This window comes from Balaenoptera ricei, chromosome 11, assembly GCF_028023285.1.
Source record: "Balaenoptera ricei isolate mBalRic1 chromosome 11, mBalRic1.hap2, whole genome shotgun sequence".
In the NCBI taxonomy this organism is placed as follows: Eukaryota; Metazoa; Chordata; class Mammalia; order Artiodactyla; family Balaenopteridae; genus Balaenoptera; species Balaenoptera ricei.
Window position 1 is genome coordinate 105,745,712 of NC_082649.1, and position 27,392 is coordinate 105,773,103.

Sequence of the window (27,392 nt, forward strand, 5' to 3'; positions counted from 1 at the left end):
CCATCCAAAAACAGCAGATTACACTTTCTTCTCAAGTGCACACGGAACATTCTCCAGGATAGATCACATCTTGGCTCACAAATCAAGCCTCAGTAAATTTAAGAAAATTGAAATCATATCAGGCATCTTTTCTGACCACAATGCTATGAGATTAGAAATCAATTACAGGGGAAAAAACATAAACACAAACACATGGAGGCTAAACAATATGTTACAAAATAACCAAGAGATCACTGAAGAAATCAAAGAGGAAATCAAAATACCTAGAGACAAAGGATAACAAAAACACGACGATCCAAAGCCTATGGGATGAAGCAAAAGCAGTTCTAAGAGGGAAGTTTATAGCAATAGAATCCTACCTCAAGAAATAACAAACATCTCAAATAAACAATCTAATCTTAACACCTAAAGGAACTAGAGAAAGAAAAAACAAAACCCAAAGTTAGCAGAAGGAAATAAATCCTAAAGATCAGAGCAGAAATAAATGAAATAGAAACAAAGAAAACAGTAGCAAAGATCAATAAAACTAAAAGCTGGTTCTTCGAGAAGATAAACAAAATTGATAAGCCATTAGCCAGACTCATCAAGAAAAAGAGGGAGAGGACTCAAATCAATAAAATTAGAAATGAGAAAGAAGTTACAACAGACACTGCAGAAATACAAAGCATCCTAAGAGACTACTACAAACAACTCTATGCCAATAAAATGGACAACCTGGAAGAAATGGACAAATTCTTAGGTATATAACCTTCCAAGACTGAACCAGGAAGAAATAGAAAATATGAACAGACCAATCACAAGTAATGAAATTGAAACTGTGATTAAAAATCTTCCAACAAGCAACAGTCCAGGACCAGATAGCTTCACAGGTGAATTCTATCAAACATTTAGAGAAGAGCTAACACCCATCCTTCTCAAACTCTTCCAAAAAATTTGCAGAGGAAGGAACACTCCCAAACTCATTCTACGAGGCCACCATCACACTTATAACAAAACCAGACAAAGATACTACAAAAAAAGAAAATTACAGGCCAATATCACTGATGAATATAGATGCAAAAATCCTCAACAAAATACTAGCAAACGAAATCCAACAGTACATTAAAAGCATCATTCACCACGATCAAGTGGGATTTATCCCAGGGATGCAAGGATTCTTCAATATATGCAAATCAATCAATGTGATACACCATATTAACAAGTTGAAGAAGAAAAACCACATGATCATCTCAACAGATGTGGAAAAAGCTTTCGACAGAATTCAACACCCATTTATGATAAAAACTCTCCAGAAAGTGGGCATAGAGGGAACCTACCTCAGCATAATAAAGGCCATATATGACAAACCCACAGCCAACATCATTCTCAGTGGTGAAAAACTGAAAGCATTTCCTCTAAGATCAGGAACAAGACAAGGATGTCCACTCTCACCACTATTATTCAACATAGTTTTGGAAGTCCTAGCCACGGCAATCAGAGAAGAAAAAGAAATAAAAGGAATACAAATTGGAAAAGAAGAAGTAAAACTGTCACTGTTTGCAGATGACACGATACTATACATAGAGAATCCTAAAGATGCCACCAGAAAACTACTAGAGCTAATCAATGAATTTGGTAAAGTTGCAGGATACAAAATTAATGCACAGAAATCTCTTGCATTCCTATACACTAACGATGAAAAATCTGAAAGAGAAATTAAGGAAACACTCCCATTTACCATTGCAATAAACAGAATAAAATACCTAGGAATAAACCTACCTAGGGAGACGAAAGACCTGTATGCAGAAAACTATAAGACACTGCTGAAAGAAATTAAAGATGATACCAACAGATGGAGAGATATACCATGTTCTTGGATTGGAAGAATCAATATTGTGAAAGTGACTATACTACCCAAAGCAATCTACAGATTCGGTGCAGTCCCTATCAAATTACCAATGGCATTTTTCACAGAACTAGAACAAAAAAATCTTAAAATTTGTGTGGAGACACAAAAGACCCTGAATAGCCAAAGCGGTCTTGAGGGAAAAAAATGGAGCTGGAGGAATCAGACTTCCTGACTTCAGACTATACTACAAAACTACAGTAATCAAGACAATATGGTACTGGCACAAAAACAGAAATATAGATCAATGGAACAGGATAGAAAGCCCAGAGATAAACCCACGCACCTGTGGTCAACTAATCTATGACAAAGGAGGCAAGGATATACAATGGAGAAAAGACAGTCTCTTCAATAAGTGGTGCTGGGAGAACTGGACAGCTACATGTACAAGAATGAAATTAGAACACTCTGTAACACCATACACAAAAATAAACTCAAAATGGGGTAGAGACCTAAATGTAAGACTGGACACTATAAAACTCTTAGAGGAAAACGTAGGAAGAATGCTCTTTGACATAAATCACAGCAAGATCTTTTTTGATCCACCTCCTAGAGTAATGGAAATAAAAACAAAAATAAACAAGTAGGACCTAATGAAACTTAAAAGCGTTTGCACAGCAAGGGAAACTACAAACAAGACGAAAAGACAACCCTCAGAATGGGAGAAAATATTTGCAAACAAATCAACAGACAAAGGATTAATCTCCAAAATATATTAACAGCTCATGCAGCTCAATATTAAAAAAACAAGCAACCCAATCCAAAAATGGGCAGAAGACCTAAATAGACATTTCTCCCAAGAAGACATACAGATGGTCAAGAAGCACATGAAAAGCTGCTGAACATCCCTAATTATTAGAGAAATACAAATCAAAACTACAATGAGCTATCACCTCACACCAGTTAGAATGGGCATCATCAGAAAATCTACAAACAACATATGCTGGAGAGGGTGTGGAGAAAAGGGAACCCTCTTGCCTTGTTGGTGGGAATGTAAATTGATACAGCCACTATGGAGAACAGTATGGAGGTTGCTTAAAAAACTGAAAATAGAATTACCATATGACCCAGCAATCCCGCTAGTGGGCATACACCCAGAGAAAACCATAATTCAAAAAGACACATGCCCCCTAATGTTCATTGCAGCACTATTTACAATAGCCAGGACATGGAAGCAACCTAAATGCCCACTGACAGATGAACGGATAAAGAAGATGTGGTACTATATACAATGGAATATTACTCAGCCATAAAAAGGAATGAAACTGGGTCATTTGTTGAGACGTGGATGGATCTAGAGACTGTCATACAGAGGGAAGTAAGTCAGAAAGAGAAAAACATGGTATATTAACGCATGTATGTGGAACCTAGAAAAGTGGTACAGATGAACCAGTTTGCAGGGCAGAAGTTGAGCCACAGATGTAGAGAACAAATGTATGGACACCAAGGGGGGAAAGTGGCAGGGTGGTGGTGGTGGTGGTGGGATGAACTGGGAGATTGGGATTGACATGTATGCACTGATGTGTATAAAATGGATAACTAAAAAGAACCTGCTGTATATTAAAAAAAGAGAAATCATAAAATAAATATATATCAGTTAGGAATTAAGTTTGGTTGCTGGAATAAAGATGGATCATAACAGTGGGTTAAAGAAGAAAAAGTTAGTTTCTCTCTAACTGGAAACATATCTGGAGATATTCCAGGCCTGTGTTTTAAGATGTAGGTTTTATTATTACTCAGGTATGGTGAAATCAGCAGATCAGGGACAGGAGACAACTGCCATTGAAAAGATTGTCGTAAGGAAAAAAAAAAGATAATTGTTACAGTCCCAGAAGTGGGGGAAGCCACCCCCATGCAGGGCCACATGGGGAAGGACCAGGGAGGGGCAGAGGGAGCAGGGAACTGGGGACAGGATGCTTTATTGTGGTTTCCCTGGAGAGGGGTGAAGCAGGGTGAGCAGGCTGAGACTGGCTGGTTTGAATAACTTCAGTGGGCTCTGGGGAGTGGGGGCCTGCTCTAGTTGTCTGGTACAGACCCTGGGGTGATTAGGGCAGGAGGATATTGGCCTGAGTGTGAGAGCCAGATAGAGGAGAAGGGGGTGGGGTGAGTGGGCTCTGGATTGGTTAGTTTGCATATGAAACGCACCCTGGAAGGCAGGTTGATATTCTGTGGGAATTGGATAGCCCTAGGAGGGCTTCCCCCTGCTTTCCCCAGGGTCCATAAGGCCCCAGATGTCAAAATGTTATAACAAAAGACACGTTTAATACACCCTGGGATGACAGCTCTATTGTGTTGTCAAGAAACCAGCTTTTATCTATCTGTTCTGCCAGATAGAAGAGCATCCAGCCTCAAGTGTCCCTCTTGGTCCAAAAACGGCAGCCAGAGTTCCACCCATTACATCACATTTATATTTCAGACATTAGAAATGCTGCCTACCTTCCGTCTAGATAGTTTCATCCACCAGTTTCCTCATATATCTTAATGACTAGAACTTAGTCATGTGGCCACGCCTGATTACTAGGGAGGCTGGAAGATAGAGTGCTCTAGCTGGGTTTATTGCCAGTCTGAATAAAATCAGGGTTAGGTTACTAAGAAGAAGGGAGAGAACGGATATCGGGTAAGCAAATAGAAGTCTGTGCCAGTTACTCTCTGTTTATGGGAAGCGACTCTGGTTCTCCATTAACAGTAGTGTTAGCAAATGTCTGATAAGTGTGTTGGTATAAGATATGAGTCCCCGTGTAAAGAAATATACTGGGTAAATGTTAACACATTTGGTGCATGACCAGGACACAATTGTGAAGGTGGTACCAGTGATGGACGCTGGGTGACTGCCTCCTGTGGAAGAGGTTTGGGGCCACAGAAGGCTTGGTGCATTTGCCGGGGCCCGCAGTGGGTGCCCCTCGTTCTGGGTTCGGAACAACAGTGACCCACGTCCCACAAATCTGCCAGCGTCCAGTTGTGCTGAGTCACCGCCGGCTGGTGGCCGCCCTCCTGACCATGCTTCCCGTCTGCATGCCCCACCCACGTGCGCTCAGAAGCAGCCTTTTCTTGCAGCTGTCGTTAAAATGTCCTTTGATATATGCCTGACATTCCGTGTCACTGCCGTGTGTGGGGAGGGGGCTGAGACATGGGAGAGCGGTCGGGCCAGGACAGCGTCCTGTACTTTATGGAGCTGCACACAGATATTTAAACCTGTCACAGAGACCAGAGCACAGCTCATGTGAACCCTGTTTTAACCTTGGATTTTCCCCTGTTCCCGGGTCATGGTGGCTCATGAGAAGTGAAATTGAATTAAGCCTTTATCTTCTGCTTTTCTTTCTGAGGTTGAGCAATGTTGGGGCAGCCCCGTGCAGATGGGGCTGAGTCAGCTGGGAGAGTGGACGGAGCCTGATGGCCCTCCTGTAGCCAGCCCCTCCCAAAGGCTAAGGGTGCCGGGAGACACGCGTGAAAACAAAACACTCGACGCCTTGTCAGAGGTTGCGTCCCTCCTACACGGTCCCCTCCCTTGGGCTCAGGGCAAATTTTGAAACAGAAAGCATCGGGGGACGTTCCTGTCTCAAGGGTGCAGGATATGTGAACGTGAGTGCACACATTTGAAAATACATCTCAGAAGATGCCTGCCCAGAAAACCCCTTTCTTTTCAACATTCCCGTCTCCCTCGCCGTGGTTGTGGTTGGTTTCCTCAGCTGCTGAGTGGGAGAGGGTATGGGGAGCCCAGCTGGGCGCCCTGCAGGGGGAGGCTGGGTGCAGGCACGAGCCTCCCCGCCTCCCGAGACAAGGCCTTGGGGAATTCGGGCACGCCTCCCTCTCCCAGGCACCGCTCAGGACCCTGCCTCCTAGCCTGTAGGGTGAACCTGCTGGGACTAACAGACGAAGGTGGCCAGCTGTGGACCCGGGCGCCGCGGGTCTCCTCCTCCTGGGTCAGATGCGGGGTCAGCAGCAGCACCTGCCTGGTAGGGCTGCTTTGAGAAGTAGTCCAGGTGATGTACGTGGAGGCTCTGGCTGGATGTACAGTATTTCTAGGTTTCCCAGTAGCCTTCCCTCCCTCAGCAAGAGGTTTAAGAATTCTCATCTTATGGTCAAGGAAACTGGAGCAGAAGTGAAGTATTTCTTGCAATCTTGGAACATTTTGGTATGGAGCTTTTTATATATATAATTTGTTTCTTCTTTATTTTGCCTTTTATGGTCGTGAGGGTGACAGCAGGACTGATTCCCTGAAATGGAGAAATTTTCTCACTCAGTCTGGGTGCCTCCTCCTTTCAAGGGGATCCCAGGAGCTCAGCGTGAACTGGGTGGGGCCGTGGATGGTGAGCCTGGCGGGTCACAGGGTCGGAGGTTGCCACGGGGGCTCTCGCAGGGAAGCACCAGCAGGAGAAGGAAGCTCAGAGAAACGGGGGAGCGGGGTAAGTGCGGTCCCCCCCCCCCACCCCACCCGCTGAAATGGCCACCAACCAGAAGTGACCGAAACAGAACACTGGCGTGCGGGAGGCGGGGCCTGCAGAACCAGGAAGCCAGCTGAGACGTGCACGGCGGGGCAGAGCCCCAGAGGCTGTGACATGGCTGTGACGGGAGTGCCACCCAAGGAAAGACGGGGCTCGGCCAGTACCAGCTGGTTCAGACTGGTCCAGGCTGGCCCACCCTGCACACCACGCCAGAGGCAGGAGTGGAAGTGGAGACCTATCTGCGAGGACCGGGTGCCTGCTGGGGGTGGCGAGACGTGCATGTCCCGAGGACCAGGGTCCTCGTCATCTTGTAACATGTGGCCCTGTGTCATCGTGGCTTCCGAGCTTCCTTTTTTTTTGCAGAAGGAACTTTCCTCCCCGTGTACCATATGCTGCCCTTGTTACTGTCACCACTTCCAGCGAGGAGAGAGGTGACAGTGTTTGCACAGGGCTCCCGAGCGGCAGAGCCAAAACTCAGGCCCAAGAGTGTCTGATGCTGATTCCGTTTAACTGCAGACACCCAGCTCAGCAGCCGACCCTTACACGCCCGGAGAATCCATGGAACAGAGATCCGTGCCAGCTTGGAAAACCTTGGGTCCAGGGCCGTTGTGTGTGGGCTCAGGGCTGACCCCTGAGGGCATCCCCGGGTCCTTCAGCACCAGGGAGAGGGTGCGGAAGCGAATCTGCCTTCACTGGGCCAGGTGGCCCCCATCAGGCGGGGGCTCCGTGCTGCTTCACTGTTTGTTCTGCTGCTGCTCTTCCTTTTGTCTTTTTTCTTTTTTTAAATCTTTTTGGGTTCCTTTTGCACTTCTGTGAATGGTGTCTCCCATTTTCGTACTGATTCCTAGTTTTTCTCCCGTAAGAATCTGATGTTTATTTTACAATGCAAAAGTAGAAAGTCTTTTTTAAAAAATTTTTTTAAATGCAAGCCTGTTGACTCGGAAAAATCAATCAAAGGTACAAGAGCAAGTAAATGGAGGGCAGTTTTTTCCTCTCTTGGATAAATATAGCAACTTCAGCGGACATGCTTTTTTAGATTAAGGCAGGAAAGATTAAACTCTGTTTGACAGTCCTGTGCTATGTGGGCTTGAGGCTGCAGGAGGGGAGGAAAGGGAGGGAGCCTGAGAGAGATGGGAGCGGCAGAAACCAGAAGCACAGGACCAGGGATGCTCCGCTGGCTTTTCAGGAATCGTCAGTTCAGTGGTCTGCGTGCGGCTTTTGGCGTCTCCACCCACTGCTTGCTTCTCTTTAAAATGCTTGCTTGACCAATGAGGCCACATTCCTCTTTCCCCCCAGAGGGGCCCAGCGTGTATGCACAAACCTGCTCTAGTTGAAAAGTTGGGAACAGCCCTCGTGCCCACCCAGAGGGGTGGCTAGTCCAGACCAGGGCACACTCAGACCCCGCCTGCTGAAAGGAAGGAGAGAGAGGTATAATTTTGGCTATGGAAAGGCCTCTAAGACATATTGTTAAGGAGAAAAATAGAGTGCCATTTATGGAAAGAAAAACAAGAGCATAACACAAAATTATCTGGAGGCACAGACGTGAGTGTGACTGTAGAAAAAGGTCTAGCAGACACACACCCAAGTGATAGGGTTAGCAGATGGGAGGCTGTGGTCATGTGCCTTGTCATTTAAAGTAAATAACAGCTTAAAAATCAACAGATGCAAAGCTTGTCGACTGACGTATTACTTATGGCTGTTCACCTGCCACGGTGCTTGGCCTGGCCAGGCCCCGGGGGGCTGGGAGGCCCAGATGCCCATCACAGGAGAACGAGCCTCAACATGTAAGACAGCATTCTCTGAGGGCAGGTTCAGACTGTGCCACGGTTTTCTCACCCAGGACAGTGTGACAGTCGTTGTGAGAAGCCACCTGCCATGTGTCTAGCCTGTGGTCCTGTGAGTCCACGCGGTGGCCTGGGCTGTAGAGGTGCCGGGCGGGTTAGCAGGGCTTCTGGAACCTGCGAGACCTCTGGAGGCTGGGCCCAGATCTGGCCGACGTCACCGGTGCTGCGTGCGGTCAAAGCAAGTCCAAGCCGGGGTCAGGCCCGGCGGGGGAGGAGCTGCGGGCCCACTGCAAAGGGCGCTGCGGGGGGAGGTGCAGCTGTGTTCCCGCCAGCGCAGCAGGGGACCACGATGAGCCCACAGGTGTGTTTCCGAGAAGGCAGAGATGGCAGAATGTAATGAGAAGTGTTTCTTGGAGCTATGTTTGATAGCTGCTTTTCTCCGGCTCGGTGGCGGGTAGGGAATTGTGTTGATTCCATCTCGGTGTCGGGTAGGGAATTGTGTTGATTCCATCTCGGTGGCAGTTAGGGAATTGTGTTGATTCCATCTCGGTGGCGGGTAGGGAATTGTGTCGATGGCGCTGATCCAGGCCAGCAGCCGCGGCATCGCTCGTTAAAGGGCCCTTCAGACTGATTGTCGTTACCTCCTTACCCCCCACCCAGATCCCTAGGCTCCAAGCCCGTGACACCTAGCTGAGTCCCGGCCTGTCACTTTCACACCTGAATGCGCTAACTGCAAGTACAGTCACTTCTCGAGAGTAGATATGATTGTAGGCTGGTTGCAGAGATGGCTGATTTTATTTTCAGGCTTTATGTTTCTGTACTTAACGTACAAGTGTGATTTTTTAAAAAATGATTAAAAAGCCTTAATGTTTTCCGCCTGATGGCAAAATACCTGTTCAGTGTAGAAATTTTGGGAAACAAAAAAAAAAGAAAAGACAAAAAAACTAACCTTAATCTGATTTCCCAGAGACAGTACCCCATTTTGTGGTATATTCGTTCGGCTGTGTGCGTGCGTGTGTGTGTGTGTAAATGACACCAGAGTGGATAGATGTCCCCTTACAGGTCACTGGGCCGGCCTCCACCTGCTGTCTGGGGCGTTCTCTGTCTCCTTCATTTTTGCACTTCCCTCTGCTTTTTCTGAAATGGGAAAGTGGGAGCACAGCATCTTGAAGCTCGATGGTAGCAGATATGGAGGCCGTGTCCTTAACTGCACAGATGGAGAGGCAAGGCCCAGAGAGGGCAAGTATCTTGCTCAAGGCCACCCAGCAGGCTGGGGACAGGATGGCGCCTCGATTCCTGGCCCAGGGTCCCAGACCACCTGTGTGGCCTCCTTGTCCCTCGGAGGCTTCGTCTACAGCAAACCCCAAAGAAAGAAGGGGCCTGAGTTTCACCAGGAAGCTGTGATGGTCCCACTCTCTTGGGCTGGGCTGGGCTGGGCTGGACTGGACTTGAGACCCGGCGGTCCGTGCCCGCGGGCCTGTCGGTTGACCTGGGGAGGCCCTCTCGCTTGTGACCCGCGGCCTCTGGCTCCTGTTGCTCCTTGTGTCCTTGGGGGTCTGCTGTGGGCCTGGAGATGTAGGGATGAGGTGAGGTGTCCTTGCCCCAGGAGCACTGTCTCTGGGGGGTGCGGTTCTCCAGGTAGAGCGTGGTCACCCCGTCGTGTGCTGACACTGGAGCCGGGGGCCCCAGAGGACAGGGAGAAATCGGGGGGTCTCCTGGGGGGGACAGGATGAGACAGGAGAGCTGAGCTCCACGAGGTGGGGGGGAGTGTTCCAGAAGGAGCCCCGGAGCATGTGCAAGGCCGGACGTGCGTGGTGCCTGGGGAGGGCAGAGGCCTGGGAGGCGACCTCGGTACTGACCCTTCCTCTGAGCCCCAGGCCTTCGAAGGGCAGGAGCTGGAGAGGTGCCCAAGGAGCTCCCCGTTTCTGCTGAGTAGGAGGGGCAGGACCTTCTCGCACCCCGTGGTCCACTCGCTCGCAGGGGCGTCCCCGTCAGGGTCTAGAACAGGGCCCATCAGATTAGCAGACCCCCTTCCTGGGAAAAATGAGGAGGGAGGAGGGCGGGGGCGGGGGCGGGAGCACGTCCCCACTGGGCCCGAAGACCGGGAGGGTTTTGCAGGCAGTGCTGGGCCAGAGGGGGCCGGGCGCTGCAGAGCATGGGGGTCGGGGAGAGTGTGCACCGGTGAGTCGGCGGGCAGGCCCCCCGGGAGGGGTGAGCGAGGGGCGGGGGCAGGCAGCGGAGGACCCTGTGGTCCTACCACCAGCGCAGGTGAGGGACGCAGCACGAGAGGCCTGGGCTGGAGGCGAGCTGCGGGGAGACACGGCAATGGGACCTGGGAGCCCAGTGAGACGGGAATTTGCCCGGGCTGGACCAGGGAGGGGAGGGGGGCCGCCGTCTGCACAGGGTGTGAGCAGCTTGGAGAGACTCGGGGCACACAGGAACATCAGACGCTTGGAGGAAGTGGCCGTGGGTACTTAGTTTTGGTTTTGCCCTGAAGGAGAATGAAGACGACGTGCCCGTTGGAGCTGGACTCTGCTCCGTGTTGGCCACCCCCCGAGCCCCCTGGCTGTCTCCCTGACCTTCTGGCTCCACCGCTCTCCCTCTTCCATTCCCCCTGATTTGTGCCCGTCTGGGCCACCTCTGTCCCAGGCTCTTGGCCACTGAGTGTCCTGTTCTGGTTTTTTAAAAATAAATGTATTTATTTTATTTATTTATTATTTTTGGGTGCACTGGGTCTTCATTGCTGCGCACGGGCTTTCTCTAGTTGCGGCGAGTGGGGGCTACTCTTTGTTGCGGTGCGCGGGCTTCTCATTGAGGTGGCTTCTCTTGTTGTGGAGCACGGGCTCTAGGCGTGCGGGCTTCAGTAGTCAAGGCACGGGGGCTCAGTAGTTGTGGCTCATGGGCCCTAGAGCGCAGGCTCAGTAGTTGTGGCGCACGGGCTCAGTTGCTCCGCGGCATGTGGGATCTTCCCAGACCAGGGCTTGAACCCATGTCCCCTGCATTGGCAGGCGGATTCTTAACCACTGCCCACCAGGGAAGCCCTCCTGTTCTGTTTAAACTCTGTTCTTTGTGTTTGCTGCAGAAGAGTCAAAGCCACTGTGTTAGCAGGGTGGGTGAAAGCAGGAGGTTTCACAGCCGGTCTCCTAGGAGCTGGTGCCCTGAGCAGCCGCTCCTTCCATGCTCCACGGCCGGTCCCCACGACAGGCGCCCAGGGGGCTGCTCTGGGTGAGGCTCAGGCCTCCTCGGCCTGAGTGGGGGCCACGTCGTAGAGGGGAGCAGACCCCATGCTGGGACTCAGGCGTCCCCGGACAGGCTTTCCTGTTTCTGGAGTTGCCACCGCAAGGACGAAACGCAAAGTGTGGAAGAAGAGGAGCAGCGTTTGCTGGTTGGCGTTGGCTGCTCTCACCTGCGCTCTCATTTAATCCTCCAGCACCTGCCGGCTAGGATCAGGGCAGTTTTAACTGATGGGAGAAACAGGACCACAACAGGGAAACCGTTGCCCAAGCTCACAGCCAAAACGCAGCAGGACTTGAACCCACACCTGGTGCCAAAGCTGTGTTCTTTCTTCTTCCAGAAACTCTGCCAGTTGAGGGGTTTACGGGGTCGAGGAAAACATGCGAGTCAGAACGTGGTCTATTTAATCTGTTTTCTAACAAAAATAAAGATGATCTTAAGGACATGGAGAAGGTAGTTTAAAAAGGAAGTATCTGTAAAAGCCAGGTCAGGTCGGGCATTTGCCTGATCCGGGCATATTGTTGCCCATCCCTTTGACATTATATGAAATTTTTTTTTATTAACATCTTTATTAGAGTATAATTGCTTTACAGTGGTGTGTTAGTTTCTGCTTTATAACAAAGTGAATCAGTTATACCTATACATATGTTCCCATATCTCTTCCCTCTTGCATCTCCCTCCCTCCCACCCTCCCCATCCCACCCCTCCAGGTGGTCACAATATATGAAATTTTTTTTAACATTAAACCTTTTTCTGAAGTTTCGAGCTCTTGGGATTGCTGATCTTGTGGAGTTCTGTCCTTTGCCTCCAGCGTCATTTGGGATTTGCCGGGATTTGCCGAGCATCCTGTTATTTTGTCACAGGCTTTTTTATTCCTTGATCTCGTCGCATCCTGGAGTTTCTGTTGTGAATGCCTCTCCCTGCCCCACAGCTGTTGCCTGTTTATAAGCCACGGGCACTTTCTGTATTCAACTTTCGAGAGATCTGGGTGAAAGGTCTGGCAGTTCTGGGTGATTCTGGCTCACCCAGAGTCGCCCAGAGCCCTGCCTGCTCAAGAGACAGGAAAAGAACGTGATGTGTGGGAAGGGGTGGCTGATCCCACGGGGGAACCGGCCTCGCCCAGTCATCCTGCAGCTTGATACAAAAGGAAGATCATCTCGCTAGACACCACGAACCATAGTTATGACACTTTTTGTCATGCTGTTTCCTCTTATTTATGCAGTGGAGAGTAGGATGTTTTCAAATAAACCCTCTAAATATGAAATCCTGAGAATGCATTATTTCTGAAACGCTGCACCGTTAACAGCCTTTTAGCTGGTTATATTATAAAGCATGTTGTAACAGCTCAAAAAAAAAAAATATATCTGAGCCGAAATGTGTTTCCATAGCCCATATGCTGAATTCTGGCATCTTTATACCTTTTTCAAGCTGTTGTCAATTAGTAGAGAAATTAATTTCTGTCTTTGTGTCCTTCGTACAGTCGAGCTTGTGTATGGGTGCCGCAGAGAACTCCCCTTTCTCCTCCCATCTAGGGGAGCTCGTGCAGCAGGAGTTCAGGAGATGAAAGCGTGTTGGTCCAGGTGTCCATGATGGAAGCCTGGACCATCAGCAAACAGAAAAAGAGGAAATGGCTTTTGTTGAGGGAAACAAACTGTTTTCCAGGCCAGCAAGCTGTGATCTTGGACTTTCTGCCATATGCACATTTTTTTTAAAGAGAGAGAGAGAGAGAGACACAGAAGCAGAACCTCCTGGATCACACGGTATTCCCCGAGAGGCAGCACGAAGGTCCTGTCCAGCCTGCACCAAATCGCCTGTAACCCCTTCGCCCTCCGAGTGTCCTTTTGTCCCCACACTCTCTGCTCTTGGAGCCTCACAAGGGCGTTTTTAGCATTGGCGGACTCTGTCGGCTGATGATTGAACATGATTTTTGGTGGCCTTTCAGCTGAAGGATGCAGCTCCTCTACTTTTTTTTTTTTTTTTAAACATCTTTATTGAAGTATAATTGCTTTACAATGGTGTGTTAGTTTCTGCTTTATAACAAAGTGAATCAGTTATACATATACATATGTTCCCATATCTCTTCCCTCTTGCATCTCCCTCCCTCCCACCCTCCCCATCCCACCCCTCTAGGTGGTCACAAAGCACCGAACAGCTCCTCTACTTTTAACTTGTCTTTGGTCTCGTGTCCTTACTCTTCAGTATAGAATGCTGTTGTGCATGGGACTTCTGCAACATGAAATCCCATGATTGGGGATTGTCACAGGAGTGCAGAAAACAAGCCAGACCTTCGTTAGAAACGGGCTTTGAAACACTGATGGCTAAATTTTAAGTAGCATGAACACGTTGCAGCCTAAGGTAGGGAGGATCTATGGGGATTCTGGCATCCTCGTTCCAAAAGAGCATTGAGGGGAACTCAATGGAAGCAGAAAACACAGAACAGTCTCAGGGAAACCTGCCGGACCTGGAATGTGTGCGTTTTCTGTCACACCTCTTCTGGGTGCACCTGGTATGGCCCAAGTAGTCACACAGTTGCTCATGGCAGTCGGGACTTCCAGCTGGGTCAGCCCAGAGCCCTGGTTATCTTTCGAACCATTGTTTGGGTCACATATGTGTTCTGTGGCTCTCTCCCTACCACAGGTAGAGAAATGAACTGCCTTTAAAAAAGGAGAGAAAAACATTTGATTACAAGTTCTTCAGACCCAAACAGTAGCTTTCCATAGGGTTTTGACCTGGAAGCAAAGTACCGTAATGGGAAGAAAGTGGGTTTGCTACCTCCTCTAATAAAAAAAGAGCTGTAACTCCCGGTGTGGACGAGGATGTGAGGAAATTCAAATTTCTGTGCTTGGCTGGGGACAACGGAAATTCTCAAGTTGGAAGGCATTTTTGGTTCTATAAATGAGGACTCCCCAAAATATTCATATCCTTTGATCTAGAAATCCCATCTTGGCAAGTTTATCCTGACAGTTCTATAAATATCTGTGAAAAGATGTTCATCTCAGTGTTATTTAGAATAACAAACATTGCTGGCAACCTCAATGCTCCACCATTGAAAGTAAAGTGAGTTTCGATTTTTATCCCCCTGATGGGACATCACGCAGTCAGTATAAATCACAAGTATAAATTATGTGTCAAAGTGGGGGAAATATTACAGTCTTACGTGTTAAGTAGAAAATCAACCCCCTGCCCCAGAGCCTAGCCAAGACCAGACACCCAACAGGTAATTGGGAAGCGTTTGTTCCAGTTGAAGCGGTCGGCTTTTACCTTCTTCCTGCAGCAGCCCCTACAGAGGACCCTTGTCAACTGCAGGACTGACCTCCCGAACCCCATCCTGACGTGTACCCCCTGGATGGGAGGTGAGGGTGCTGACTGAACGAGGAGTCCGGTTGTACTCCCGGCTGCTCTGGCTGGAAGGCACTCCTGGCCACCGCCACCAGGACCTTCTGCCCCCCTGTGAGGCCCATGGGTGCCCCGGCGGGAGCCTCTCGCCCGGCAGAGGACACGGTGGCTTTGTCTCGTCTGGGAGAACTCAGGCCGGCTGGGAAGAGCCAGGAGGCCGTGCCAGCCGGCCCTGACCCTGCCGAGGTAGCACCCAGGGCCACAGGCAGGACAGGGAACAGACAGTATGGTTTGGTGGCTTGTTAAAAACATAAGTGGTGACAGTGGAGGCGTCCCTCACAATTTGAGGTTTTTTTCTCCCAGTGATGTGTGCTGGAGGGTGTCCCAGGTCAGTTGGTACAGTTCACTTTGGCCGCCACAGAAACGAGACCAGACTTTCGTTGTGTTTACTTCTGCTTGGCGAGGGCAGGACTGGTTTGTTGCTTTAAAAAAAAAAATTTATTTGTTTGTTTGTTTGGCTGCGCCGGGTCTTAGCTGTGGCGTGTGGGATCTTCAGTTGCTGCATGCGGGCTCTTAGTTGCGGCGTGCATGTGGGCTCTAGTTCCCTGACCAGGGATCGAACCCGGACCCCCTGGTTTGGGAGCACAGAGTCTTAGCCACTGGACCGCCAGGGAAGTCCCTGTTGCTTTTTTCGGTTAATTTTTCATTTCCACAACTAATATTTGCCGTCCACTTTGTGCCCAGCCCTGACCTGTGCACTTCACACAGGTGGTCTCGGTTCATGTTGCCCACGGTCCGAGGAGCGGGGGTGAGGAGACAGGGGCCCAGAGGAGCTGAAACCCTGCAGGAGGCTGCACCCTGTGGGGGCCGGGTTAGGTCCAAGGACGTCTGATCCCAGAGCCGTCCCGTGACCCATACTTGGGCTACCCGACGCTTTCCTGGCTTTCCCCAGAAATCGGCCTTGAACGTGTGTTACTTCTGTAATCAGAGGAGGGGTGCAGGGTTTTATTATTTAAGTAATATTTTAAATGCAGGCCAACGGATGCAGGTGTTTTTCCTCATTCCCCATGGCGCCTCTGCAATAGAAATTGTTTTTAACGCTGCTGAACGGAACGTTCCACGATGGGGCTGATGAGGCTGAGGGCCTGCGTTTTGACGGTTTGCTCTTTAGTGAATTTAAATTTGCCCCACGTGGCTGTGGCTGCCGCCCCTCCAGAGTCGCTGCCCCATGGCACCCGGGGACCAGGCACCCTCGTCCGGGGCCCCGCCGCCACCCTCCTGCCTGCTCCCCCGCGGGACCGAGCTCCGCCCCCCACAGGGAGCCGAGCCTCGCGCCCAGGTGGCCCGTCTTTAACCCCTTCAAGGGCAGGCCCGGGGTGGGGGGTGGTCGGGGCCAGCAGGACGCCCACGGTCCAGCCGATGGCCTTGGCACAGGGCGTCCTGCTGCCTTGTCTGTTGCTATGGCAACACCGGAGGGTGGAGGATGCCCGAGGCCGGACTCCAGGCCCCCCGCCTCCACCCCATGCGGTGATCCCACGGGACCCCCACTGGCTCCTTAAGAAGCAGAGCCCTGGGGTATGTTCGCTCCTGCGTCGGCTTGAGGAATCAACAGGAAGGGCCCAGACTTCCCGGGACCACCAGCACGCTGACCTCACCCTCACCTCCTAACTTCATAGCCTCCTGTGCAGTAGTGACGCTGACGCATAATTAACGCCGGTTTTGAGGCTCGAGGATGCTTTCACTGTGTCCTGGGGGTAGTTGGTGTGTCCTGGAGTTGACAACGGCAGGGAACACTGCCCAGAGAACACAGGGCTGCTCTGCGTCCCCGCCCGCGTCCTCACCCTGACCAGCAAGGCAGTGAGCGTTTATTGAGCGCTTGCTGTGTGCTGCACTCAGGGCTGACCACTGTGCCTCGCTCTCCCTGACTCCCCACGCACCCTGTGGAGTGGGGTCCACAAGCGCCCCTTTGTGCAGGCGGGGAGGCTGAGCCGGCCGAGGTGAAGTCACCGGCCTGAGCTCACAGGGAGGTGAGGTGGAGCTGACTCCTGACCTCCACCCTCGGCTCTGTCCTCCCTATCCCGTCCTTCCCTGGTTCTCCGGGTCCTTAAATGGGGTGGTGACCCTTCCTCGAGACTTGCGCTGTTGTCATCAAACAGGAGGAGCCACGGGTCCAGGGGCTGGCACAGGGCTGGGAGCTAGTTAGTGCTTCTCTTTTCGCCTTTGTAATATTGTAGCTGAATTTGAACTTGCAGTGGTGTTGGTTCAGTACCCGGATGTGGAAGGGCGTGCCCCCTGCCAGGCCCTGCCTGGGCCTCAGTGTGCAGAGCTGGCCCTTTGTCAAGGGCAGAAGGGGCCGTTTGTCAAGGGCAGAAGGGGTCAGTGGAAGTGACCGCTCTGTGGTCACTTCCATTGACTCTCTGTGGTTGAGAAACGCTGACCACCTTCTGTCTTTTCTGAAAGCTCTGGGGTCCTGACTTCAGCTAGTTTTAGTTGCTGGCATCTCCAAGGCTTTCAGAAAGTTCTGCTTCCTAAATATTAACAATACAACGTCTCCCATCCTGGAGAAAGGGATCTGTGCTTCTTTCTAAAGCAGTTCACTTCACCATGGGTGATCTCCTTTGCTTTTTAAAAGTAGCATTTGTTACAGTTTCAACAGAGGTTAAACTTGGGTTGCCGGGTTTTCATGTTTTTCTGTGGGTTACAGAAGCTCCAAACAAATGGCAGGCAGCACATGGGAGCTTCTGTCATCTGGTGGGGACTGAACAGACCTACCTTAATGTTTTGAGGAGAAGAGTTCTGTTAGATGTTAAATTTATTTTTGGTTAGAAGGAAACTGAGGCGAAAGCAAGCCATGATTATGCAGAGGAGAAATACAGGTTAGACGTGCAGAAGAACCTCTGACGGAGAAGAGCGCTGAACGCCACCACTTCGGGTCTCCCCTCTGGGACTGTGGGGGCGGCAGTGCGCGAGTGGGGAAGGCCCGCTTCCCGCCGGGCGCGCTGCCCTGGCTCGCTCACCCCGGCAGCTTCATGATGAGGCGAGGCGGCGTCTCCTGGTCTTACAGACGGGCCAGTGACTAGTGGTGACTCCCATCGTCAAACTGGTGTTTCATTCCCTTGCTTTCTTATTCTCGGCTTTTATCACATAGGTTTGGCTCTCTAAAAAATAGTTTGCTTTTGCTTGTTTTTTCGTTTTCTTTTTTCTTTTTTTTTTTTAGCTTTCTATAAAATGGCTAAACTTGAATACCTTACTTTCTTTTTTTCACTTTGTATTTTGTTTGTAAGGTTCCTACATGTAGATTTCGTTTACTCGTTTTTTCACTACTGTAGAATAATCCCTTTAGCTACAATGTGTCCATTCTCCAGCTGTGACAACAGGCTGTAGCGAACAATGTTACCCCGTCTCCTATGGTGCCAGCACAGGAATTTCTCTTGGGTGTGTGAATGCCTGGGGGTGGGATGGCTGGGTTGGAAAGTATGGAACTCCAACCTTGCGAGATGCCAGATAGGCTTCCAAAGTGGTTGTACTGGTTTCTCTCTGTGTAACATATACGGGCTAGTGACTCCCTTTAAGATTGGACACGGGAGCTCAATCAGGTCTCCTCCCGGCCCCTCACAGTGCTCTGTTACACCGGAGCTCATCCAAGTGGCTTTATTCTCCCTCTGGGTCTGTGTGGCCCTGATTCCCACACGTGGCTCCTGCCCGTCCAGGCCTGTGGTTCTGGCGCCACAGTGGGAAAAGGTCAGAGGCGCCACAGTGACCGTCTGTCTCGCTGGCCTGAACCACACGTCCTGCAGGAGTCCCCCTCCTGCTTCGCGCTGGCCTGTGCGCCGGCCAGGAATGCAGGGCCAGCCCCCGCGGGATGGAAGTCCATCCTCTTACTGGTCAGATCTTCCCAGGGAGACAAAGCCACGTCCCTAGAGCCTGGGTCAAGAAATGCTGTCTGCCTGGAGCCTCCAAAGGAGCAGAGGCGAGAAATGAGAACTCTCTGTTGGTGCAGACTCCCCAGTGGGGAGCGTGTGGTCCGCGGTCAGGGCCCTGCTGTGGACCCCTCACCAGACAGGGCGTGGCGATGCTTTTGCTGTGAAAATGGCAAAATTGGGAGCCTGGTACCCCAGTGTCTAGAGGAAACCATGTCATCGTTTAGACTTGCGGGCCTGGTGTGAACGCCTGCCTGTGTTTTCAATCACACACGCCCATCTCTTCTGATTAAAACAGGAAGAACGTTTGAGGTAGATGTAGGGGTAGAATAGAAGAGCGCAGAGGCAGCACGTTGAGTCACCACCGTGTAGGGGGGCGGGCTCTGGAGCAGACTTCCCTGGGTCAGATCCAGCCGTGCCGCGAGGCCCTGGTCTCCTTGTTGGCAAGGGAAGTGGCAGTAAAAGCACCAGATTTGGGGTCTGAAATCAGTGCTTGAGGCCTTGCCCGGCCTGTAACTCACCGGGAAGCTGAGCTCCATCCATTCTGTCCGAGGGTCACTTTTCTCTGCTAGAAAATGGGGGAAGGAATCTCTAACTCATGGGGTTGTGAGGATCAAGTGAAATAACCCTGGGAAAAGGGCTGTGCAAATTACAACCTGCTGCGTAAATATCGGGTGTTGTCATTACTGGTTTTTTAGTGCTTTGTCTCTCTTTCCTTACTCGAGGTTACGTTTCACCAGATTTTTCTTCTCTAAGAAGAGAGTACTAAGCAGAACTGGTTCCCTAAGAAAAGGGAAGTCAGATGCTCATTTCTTCCTGTTCCAGCTTTAACAGGATCATCAGCTCTCTGGATACGTCCTCGTGGTCTCTTTTTAGCACACGGTGGTGCCGTGGAAAGTTATTTCAGGTAGAAATATTTTGTATGAGACAAAGAGACAGGGATTATTTCATCATTCAACAAAGAATTATTAACTACTTAATTGTGCACGGAATACGACGCTAGAGTGTTTTGAGGGTCCTTGGGATTGGTTTTAATCAGATGTGGTGAGACACACAGATATGGAAATGGCTGTCACGAGGGAGAATTGATTATATTCACAATTCCCTAGAAAGGGGGCAGGGCACCCCACACAGGGCCACTCAGGGAAGCACCAGGGCTGGTCAGGAGGCAGAGGGAGTGGGGGGAATGTAGACGGGAGCCTTTACTGCATTTTCTACGAGGAGGAATGGTGAGGCGGGCTGCGCAGGCTGAGGGTTGGCTGGTTTGAATAATTTCAGTGGGCTCGCGGGCTTAGGGGCTGCCCTGGTTGTCCGGTACCTGGCCCTGAGCGACAAGGACAGCAGGAGAGTAGCCCAGAAAGTGAGAGGTGGGATGTGGGCTCTGGGCGGGTTGGTTTGCATGTGAAAGGCCAGCTCACAGGCCAGTTCTTTCCTGTCTCTAGAAATTCGCTAACCCTGGGAGCAGCAGTCCCTCCAGGGACAGCTTTAACCAGATGGTAAAGCATCAAAATACAGAAAATAAAAAACACAGTACATAGCAGAATCAGGGCAAACAAAACAAAAAATATGCTGGATATAAGGCCTGTGATGCAGGGTTCTTTCTTGTAAAAAATATGAGGAAAAGAATTTTAATTGCAAATGCAGAACTGTTGCTCGGTGTACGTGGCGGGAAAGGAAATGTATCAATCAGTGTGGCCAGGGTAATGGAGATGAATCTCTGGTGAGTGGCCATTATGGAAATACTGGCTACAGTTCATTTCAACAGGTGTATAGCAGGCACCTGCCCCCTGCCAGGCCATTGCGAGGAGCCCTGAGGAATATGCAGGAGAACAGAATGGGATCCTTGATCCCGAGGTCAGCCCTGGCAGGTGTGGGGCACGTGCGGGCCCAGCCTCCTCCTCGAGTCCGTGGCAGACGTCACCAGTCGCCCACGGTGCAGTGCCGTGGGGGCCGCCAGCCACCCATCAGAGCTGCTTGTCAGCTGGGCTCTAGGGACCCTCGGTCCCTGGGGGAGGAGTGGTGCTGGAGGAGCGAAGGGGGGGGGCGCTCCAGTCAGCTCACCTGTGATAGAGACAAGACCTGGTCGGGGGGGAAGGAGACACTTGCACCTGTGTGGAGGGAATTGACTCCGTGGAAGGGTTAGGAGTGGCGATGGGCCTTAAAGGATTTGCTCCTGGCCTGGTGCAGGGCTGAGGGCCCGCAGCAGGGGGCTGCTGTATGAGAGGCGCAGCAGAAGAGCTTGGATGTGCTTTGAGGGACAGCGGCAGGGAGGTGTGAGTGTGGCTCCGATGGTGCTTTCTAGTGCGGGAGCAGGACCAGTCAGAGCCTTTACCCGAGGCCCCGAAAACGGCTGGCACCCGTGGACCGAGCTCTGAGGCAGTGGAGACGCTGACCCCTGCAAGGTCAGAGCAGCTTCCAGAGGGGTGCGGAGGGGGTCAGGGCAGGCAGGGGGGCTGGGTGGGAAGCTCTCGCCAGGTAAAAGGCGATGAGCGTCTCACCCCTTGCAAGTGGCATAGGCATGCAAAGGCGCAGGCCAATCCAGGGGGCTGAGGACCTAGAAATCTGGAAGGGTTTGGGGGCCAGCTCGACAGAGGGTAGAATGAAGGTCAAAGACAGCAGGCCTGTTTTGAGCCTGAATGATTCAGAAGGTGAATGGAACCCAGGAGCAGAGCCACTTTGGAAGCTGTCGGGGGACTCTTCTGACCAGGGGTTCACGAGGCGGACCTGCAGCTCTGGAAGGAGCGTGCCGGAGCTGGAAGAGCGGGCGGGCGGGCGGGCGAGCAGTGCGCATCGTGGGGAGAGGCAACCACGGGACGGGGGAGAGGGGCAAGGGAGAGCTTGCGGGGCGGCCGGGGCGGGCAGCACTGCAGTGCCTTCGTCACGGGGGCTGACGTGTGAGCAGGCAGACAGCAGAACCGAGCAGCAGTCCAGAGATAGGCCAGACTCGAGTCGAAGGGGAACCTTCGTATGGGATCGGGGGGACACCACAGTTCAGCGAGGTGATGAAGGACTTCTTCATAAATTCTGCTAGAACAATTAAGAACCATTTAGGAACTTGATAGAGGTGGTTGAACAACATTGTGAATATACAAAATGCCACCGAATTGGTACACTTTACAGTGGTTAACGTTATGTTATGTGAACTTCACCTCGATTTTAAGAAGAAAAGAACCATCAGGAAAGAGGTCCTGTCTCACACCACGTTCCACAATAAGCTGCAGGTGGATCAAAGATCAACATGTAGAAAATGAAACCAAATCTGGAGATGATGGTGGCGATGGTTGCACAAAAGTGTGAATGTACTTAATGCCACTGAGCTGTGCACCTGAGAAAGGTTAATGTCGGACTTCCTGGCGGTCCAGTGGTTAGGACTCTGCGCTTCCACTGCAGGGGGCCCGGGTTCGATCCCTGGTCGGGGAACTAAGAATCCCACATGCCGTGCGGTGTGGCCAAAAAAAAAAGGTTAATGTAAATTTTATGTTATGTATATGTTATCCCCCCCACAAGAAATGAAACCATAAAGGAACTCATAGAAAAAATGCTGAGTTCCTTTATACCCCTGGAGTAGAGAAGGCTTTTATAACTAAGAATCAAAACTCAGAAGCCATAAAAAGAAAAGATTGATAATTTTTTTAACGGTTTTTTTTTTTTTTTTTAAAGCAACTAGTGCTCAAGCTTTTTTTTTAATGAATTTATTTTTTATTTATTTATTTTTGGCTGCGTTGGGTCTTCGTTGCTGCATGTGGGCTTTCTCTAGTTGCGGCAAGCGGGGGCTACTCTTTGTTGCGTGCGTGGGCTTCTCACTGCGGCGTCTTCTCTTGTTGTGGAGCACGGGCTCTAGGCACGTGGCCTTCAGTAGTTGTGGCGCATGGGCTCTAGAGCACAGGCTCAGTAGTTGTGGTGCACGGGCTTGGTTGTTCAACGGCACGTGGGATCCTCCCGGACCAGGGATCAAACCCGTGTCTCCTGCATTGGCAGGCGGATTCTTAACCAATGCACCACAAGGGAAGTCCCAAGATTGATAAGTTTTTCAAATAAAAATCTTCTGTAGCTTAAACACAATATCAAGTCAAAGGACAAATGACCAGCTCATATACAAAGAGCTCTTAAATATCAAGAAATGCAAAACCCTGCAAGCAAAGACAGAAATTCTCAGTTTACCAGAAAACAAATACAAGTGACTCTTGAAATATAAGGAGATGTTCGACCTATACTTTCTCCTCTGTCTTAAGGGCAAGAATCCAAACACTGAACGACTTGCTTTGTTGGGAGGCTGATAGATTCAACCCAGCACAACCCACATGGACGGGAAGTGGGCAACTTCTACTGAAATGGCACCCGCATGCACCTTTCAACCAAACAACCTTGCCACCTAGACATACACCCTGAAGGCGCACCTTCACAAAGATGGGATAAAACATTCCCAGTGATTCATTACAGTCAGATGTTTAATAAACGAGAGATTGGATGTCACACAGATGATTTTTGATGAGAGATGGCCAGAATAAGCTGTACTTCACCCACACAGAGGAGCACTGCACAACCCTAAGACAGAGGAAGAACTCTTGGCCTGTTTGTGATAACGAAGTAATCTCCAGAATACGTTAAAAGTGAAAAAAACTGGCGTAGAATAGGGTGGATCTGTAGCATGCTACCTTCTATTAAAAAAAAAAAAAAAAGATAATTTTCTTATTTTTGCAAAAACAATTGCTTTGAAAGAAGAAACAGTAAATAGTTAAAATGATTAGCCATGGGGAACAAGAGGGGAGAGGTGGAGGAGACAGGAATAGAAGCAAGATGTCACTGGATGAATCTTTTTTTATTTTTCTAACTTTTGAACCAGGTAAATGTTTACGTATTCACAAAAAAAAGTAAAATTGAAAAGTAAAACAGCAAAATCTATAGTTGTGAACAAATTTATTTTGAAACTAATGAATCTAATCGTATATCAAGTTAGTAACATAAGCACACAGAGAAAATAATGATCACGTATTTGTAATAATTCGAACTTTAAACATAATACTCTGGGGCTTCGCCGGTGGTGCAGTGGTTAAGAATCTGCCTGCCAGTGCAGGGGACACAGGTTTGAGCCGTGGTCCGGGAAGATCCCACATGCCGCGGAGCAGCTAAGCCCATGCGCCACAACTACTGAGGCTGCGCTCTGGAGCCCGTGAGCCACAACTACTGAGCCCTGGTGCCCCAACTACTGAAGCCCATGCACCTAGAGCCCGTGCTCCACAGCAAGAGAAGCCACCGCAATGAGAAGCCTGCGCACCGCAACGAAGAGTAGCCCCTGCTCGCCGCAACTAGAGAAAGCCCGTGCGCAGCAACGAAGATCCAACCAATGCGGCCAAAAATTAAATAAATAAATAAGTTAATTAATTAAATTTTTTAAATGGCAGTATTAAACATAATACTCTGGCCATATCATTACTGAACTATCTTCCAAGGACGGAGGGTGGGGTAGGAGAGTATTGTTTAGTGGGTGTATCAGTCAGCTTGGGCTGCCATAACAAAGTACCCCAGACTGAGTGACGTAAACGATAGCAATTTATTTTCTGAAAGTTCTGGAGGCCGGAAGTCCAAGATGAAGGTGTCGACAGGGCTGGTTCCTCCTGAGGCCTCTCTCCTGGGCTTGCAGACGGGCGTCCCTCTGTGTGTGTCTGTGTCCTAATCTCCTTTTCTTACAAGGACACCAGTCAGATTGGGTTAGGGGCAAGCCCAGCGAACTCATTTTAACTTAATCACCTCTTTAAAGACCTGTCTCCAAACACAGTCATGTTCTGAGCTGTGGGGTTTAGGACTTCAGCACGTGAAGGGAGTGGGGAAGGGGGGTGCAGTTCAGCCTGCGCCAGGAGCATGCGGTTTTAGTTTGAGGAAGGTGGGAAGGTTCTGGGGGTGCATGGTGGCGACGGTTGTACAGCAGTGTGATGTGCTCGATACTGCTGAGCTTGCACTGAAAGATGGTGAAGATGCTATGTTTTACCCCAGTAAAAAATAAAAATGAATTTAAGGGGGCTGAGGGTGCCGCTGAGAGGGTGACAGAAGGGGGCCCCAGGCTGTGTGCGGTGGGCGCTCGTGGGGGACGGACAGCAGGAAACAGGAGTTCGTGGTCTGACCACACAGAGGGTTTCCGAGTTTGAGGTCTGGGCGGCCAGCCGTTCCAGCCGCTGTGAGCAACCCCCCCACTCTCCATCCGTGAAGCGGGCGGCATGGTCACTGCAGCTCTGGGCAGGTCCGCTTGCTGTGCTTCCTTGTGCTCCGGGAGCTCCTCCTTGTTTGCAGTTTTCAAACCCTCACATTGCGCGGTTTCTATGGCGACTGACGTTCCTCCGAGAGGGGAGCGTGGAGGGACCCTCAGAACACAGGGAAATGAACAGCACGGATATGGGACAGGCAGTACAATCCAGGAGGGAGGGAGCATGACCTAGTTTTACGGCTGCTTCACTGAGAAGATTCTGGCAGGCGCACTTGACTGTCTTATGTCTGTCGCGCTGTCTTCACCAGGAACTTTAAAGGGAGGTGACAGGATGCAGCACTTTACCTGGTGGAAAGCTAACGCTTGGAAACAACTGTGAGGGTCAAGGACTTGGGAAAGCCCGAGGAGCTCCGATCCTCGTCCGTCTTGTTTCTGGCCACTTGGCGAGAAGCGAGGCCTAGTGAGACTCCACGTGCCTGTCCTTTCTTTCTTCCTGGGATACGGCCACAAGGAAGGCATCCTGGCTGCGTGGACAGGCTTTGTGATGTTCACATCCTGGCTCGTGACTTCTGGCTGTGTGATCTTGGGCACGTTCCTTAATCTCTCTGTGCTTCAACGTCCTAATCTGTAAAATGCGGGGAGAAGAATTCCCACGGTCAAGAGTGCTTGGAAGGGCTTGGTGGGTCTTCCCTAAAGAGTGGCTGGTAATTCCGTGTGGAGACCCCTGGGCTTGGCAGGAGTCAGCCTCTGGTAACTGGTTCTGTTTCCCGTTCTCTTCCAGTCGGCCACGGGCAGAGCGAGGGGGAGAGGATGGTGGTGTCTGACTTCCAGGTTTTCATCAGGGACGTGTTGCAGCATGTGGACGTTGTGCAGAAGGACCACCCGGGGCTTCCCATCTTCCTCCTGGGCCACTCCATGGTGAGCAGACCCCGGAAGAGCCCTCTAAGTCAAGCCGGGCCCCAGCCCCAGCCCCAGCCCTGCGGTGGGTGGAGGGTGAGGGTCCTGGGATGCAGGGGGCCGCCCTGCCTCTGGCCCCATCGCTCTCTGCCTGGCCAGCACGGCCCCCTCTGGGAGTTCCCAGACAATTTATGCTCAGGAAACGAGGGCCAGCATCTTGGAGGCAGCCCCAGAGAAGCTCACCTCCGCCCGTTCCTTCCTGCCAGGGCCCAAGGCGCCAGGAAGGTGCCACTTCATGGTGGGGCCCCAAGGGCACCTCTCCCTGCACGGCCGCACCTCAGGGCGGGAGGGCCCCTCAGTCAGCCTGTGGAGAAACACAGGTCCTGTACGTCCTGCCCGTTTCAGAGTCACACAGTACACATGGGAACTAGGACGGGCTTCCAGAGGAAACAAGTCCTTACACGTCATTCTAAATCCCTTGCACCTTTTATATACATTAAACCCCCTAAGAATCAACCAACTATAATCTTTAAATCAGGGCTCTTCAAACTGGCAGCATCCAGGCCAAATCTGCCTCTAGACCCCCTGCCCCAATGGCTGGCAAAGAACGTTTTGAGCTACTTGATTTTGAAATCTGGGTGACTTTTCAGTCCCTTCCACCCCGGTCACGGTCGGGCTCTGTTCCTACGCGTCAGTTACCTGCCTGGCCCTTGTAAGCGTGTGTGATTTCAGCCCTTGGTTCAGATACCTTCAGCTTTAGCAAATAGCCAAGGCCGCATGCCTTCAGCACCACCCACGTTCACTAACTATTTTTCTTGGAACCTAAATTTCTGGGACCTTTACTGAACCAGGAAAACAAAAAAAGTGTAGCAATCTCTTATTATCATCAGATTTTTTTCAGATCTCATATTAAGGCTGACGGAATGGGTGAATTGGGGGTCTGCCAGCTTTTGGCTTGAAATGAAATAGAAATATGTTATTGTTTAACTTGCAGCCCACAAGCAGGAACCTTATTTAGATCTCTCTGAAGTGTTTGCTGTTGAAAAACCCGGAGAAAAAAACATGTGAAAACAAGTAATTGCAGGTCCAGTTTATCCAACATTTGAGGGTGTCTATTCCAAGGTACTGTCCTTGGGGCTCTGGGCCGGGACTGCAGCCCAGCAGGAGACCCGCGATGGGGCGGTTAAGAGCCCACGCTGGCGACGCCCACACCCACATGCTGCCCGTTCTCATTGCAGGGAGGTGCCATCACCATCCTCACGGCCGCAGAGAGGCCCGGCCACTTCTCCGGCATGGTTCTGATCTCCCCGCTGGTTCTTGCCAATCCCGAGTCTGCCACGACTTTCAAGGTAAACGAACTTCCGGTTCCGTGAGACGCCTGCAGCTTCCCTGGCCCCGGGGCGTCCGTTCACAGCTAGAGTCTGGGGGAAAGGGCTTCTCCCACGATTGTGATAAGGTTTGGACGAGTAGCAAGCATTGTTGTCCCTGGAAGTCTGTAGTTTCTCAAGTCAGGTACTTTTTTTCCCAAAGACAAAAGGAAAATGACTTCCTGCTTGTGCATGTTTCGTTGGTGAACGTTAGAAGGAGGAAAGGTTACGCGGGTTAGGAATCCAGAGAAGGGGCCTCTGTTAACAAGCCATGTGCTGGGCTGGAGCTCATTTCCGGGGACCGTTGGCCAGCCTCGGCCACGGTATG

The 27,392-nt window shown here is 50.7% G+C and overlaps 1 protein-coding gene across 4 annotated transcripts in view; it reads left to right on the forward strand.

Annotated features, from left to right (window-relative positions):
• The window catches only part of MGLL (monoglyceride lipase), a 103,465-nt gene that overhangs the window by 52,354 nt on the left and 23,719 nt on the right, over positions 1–27,392 (forward strand). For all 4 annotated transcript variants that reach the window (XM_059940528.1, XM_059940529.1, XM_059940530.1 and 1 more), the window contains exons 4-5: positions 25,582–25,718; positions 26,936–27,046. In XM_059940528.1, the coding sequence (XP_059796511.1) occupies positions 25,582–25,718; positions 26,936–27,046 (248 nt within the window). The remainder of the gene's footprint in view (positions 1–25,581; positions 25,719–26,935; positions 27,047–27,392) is intronic.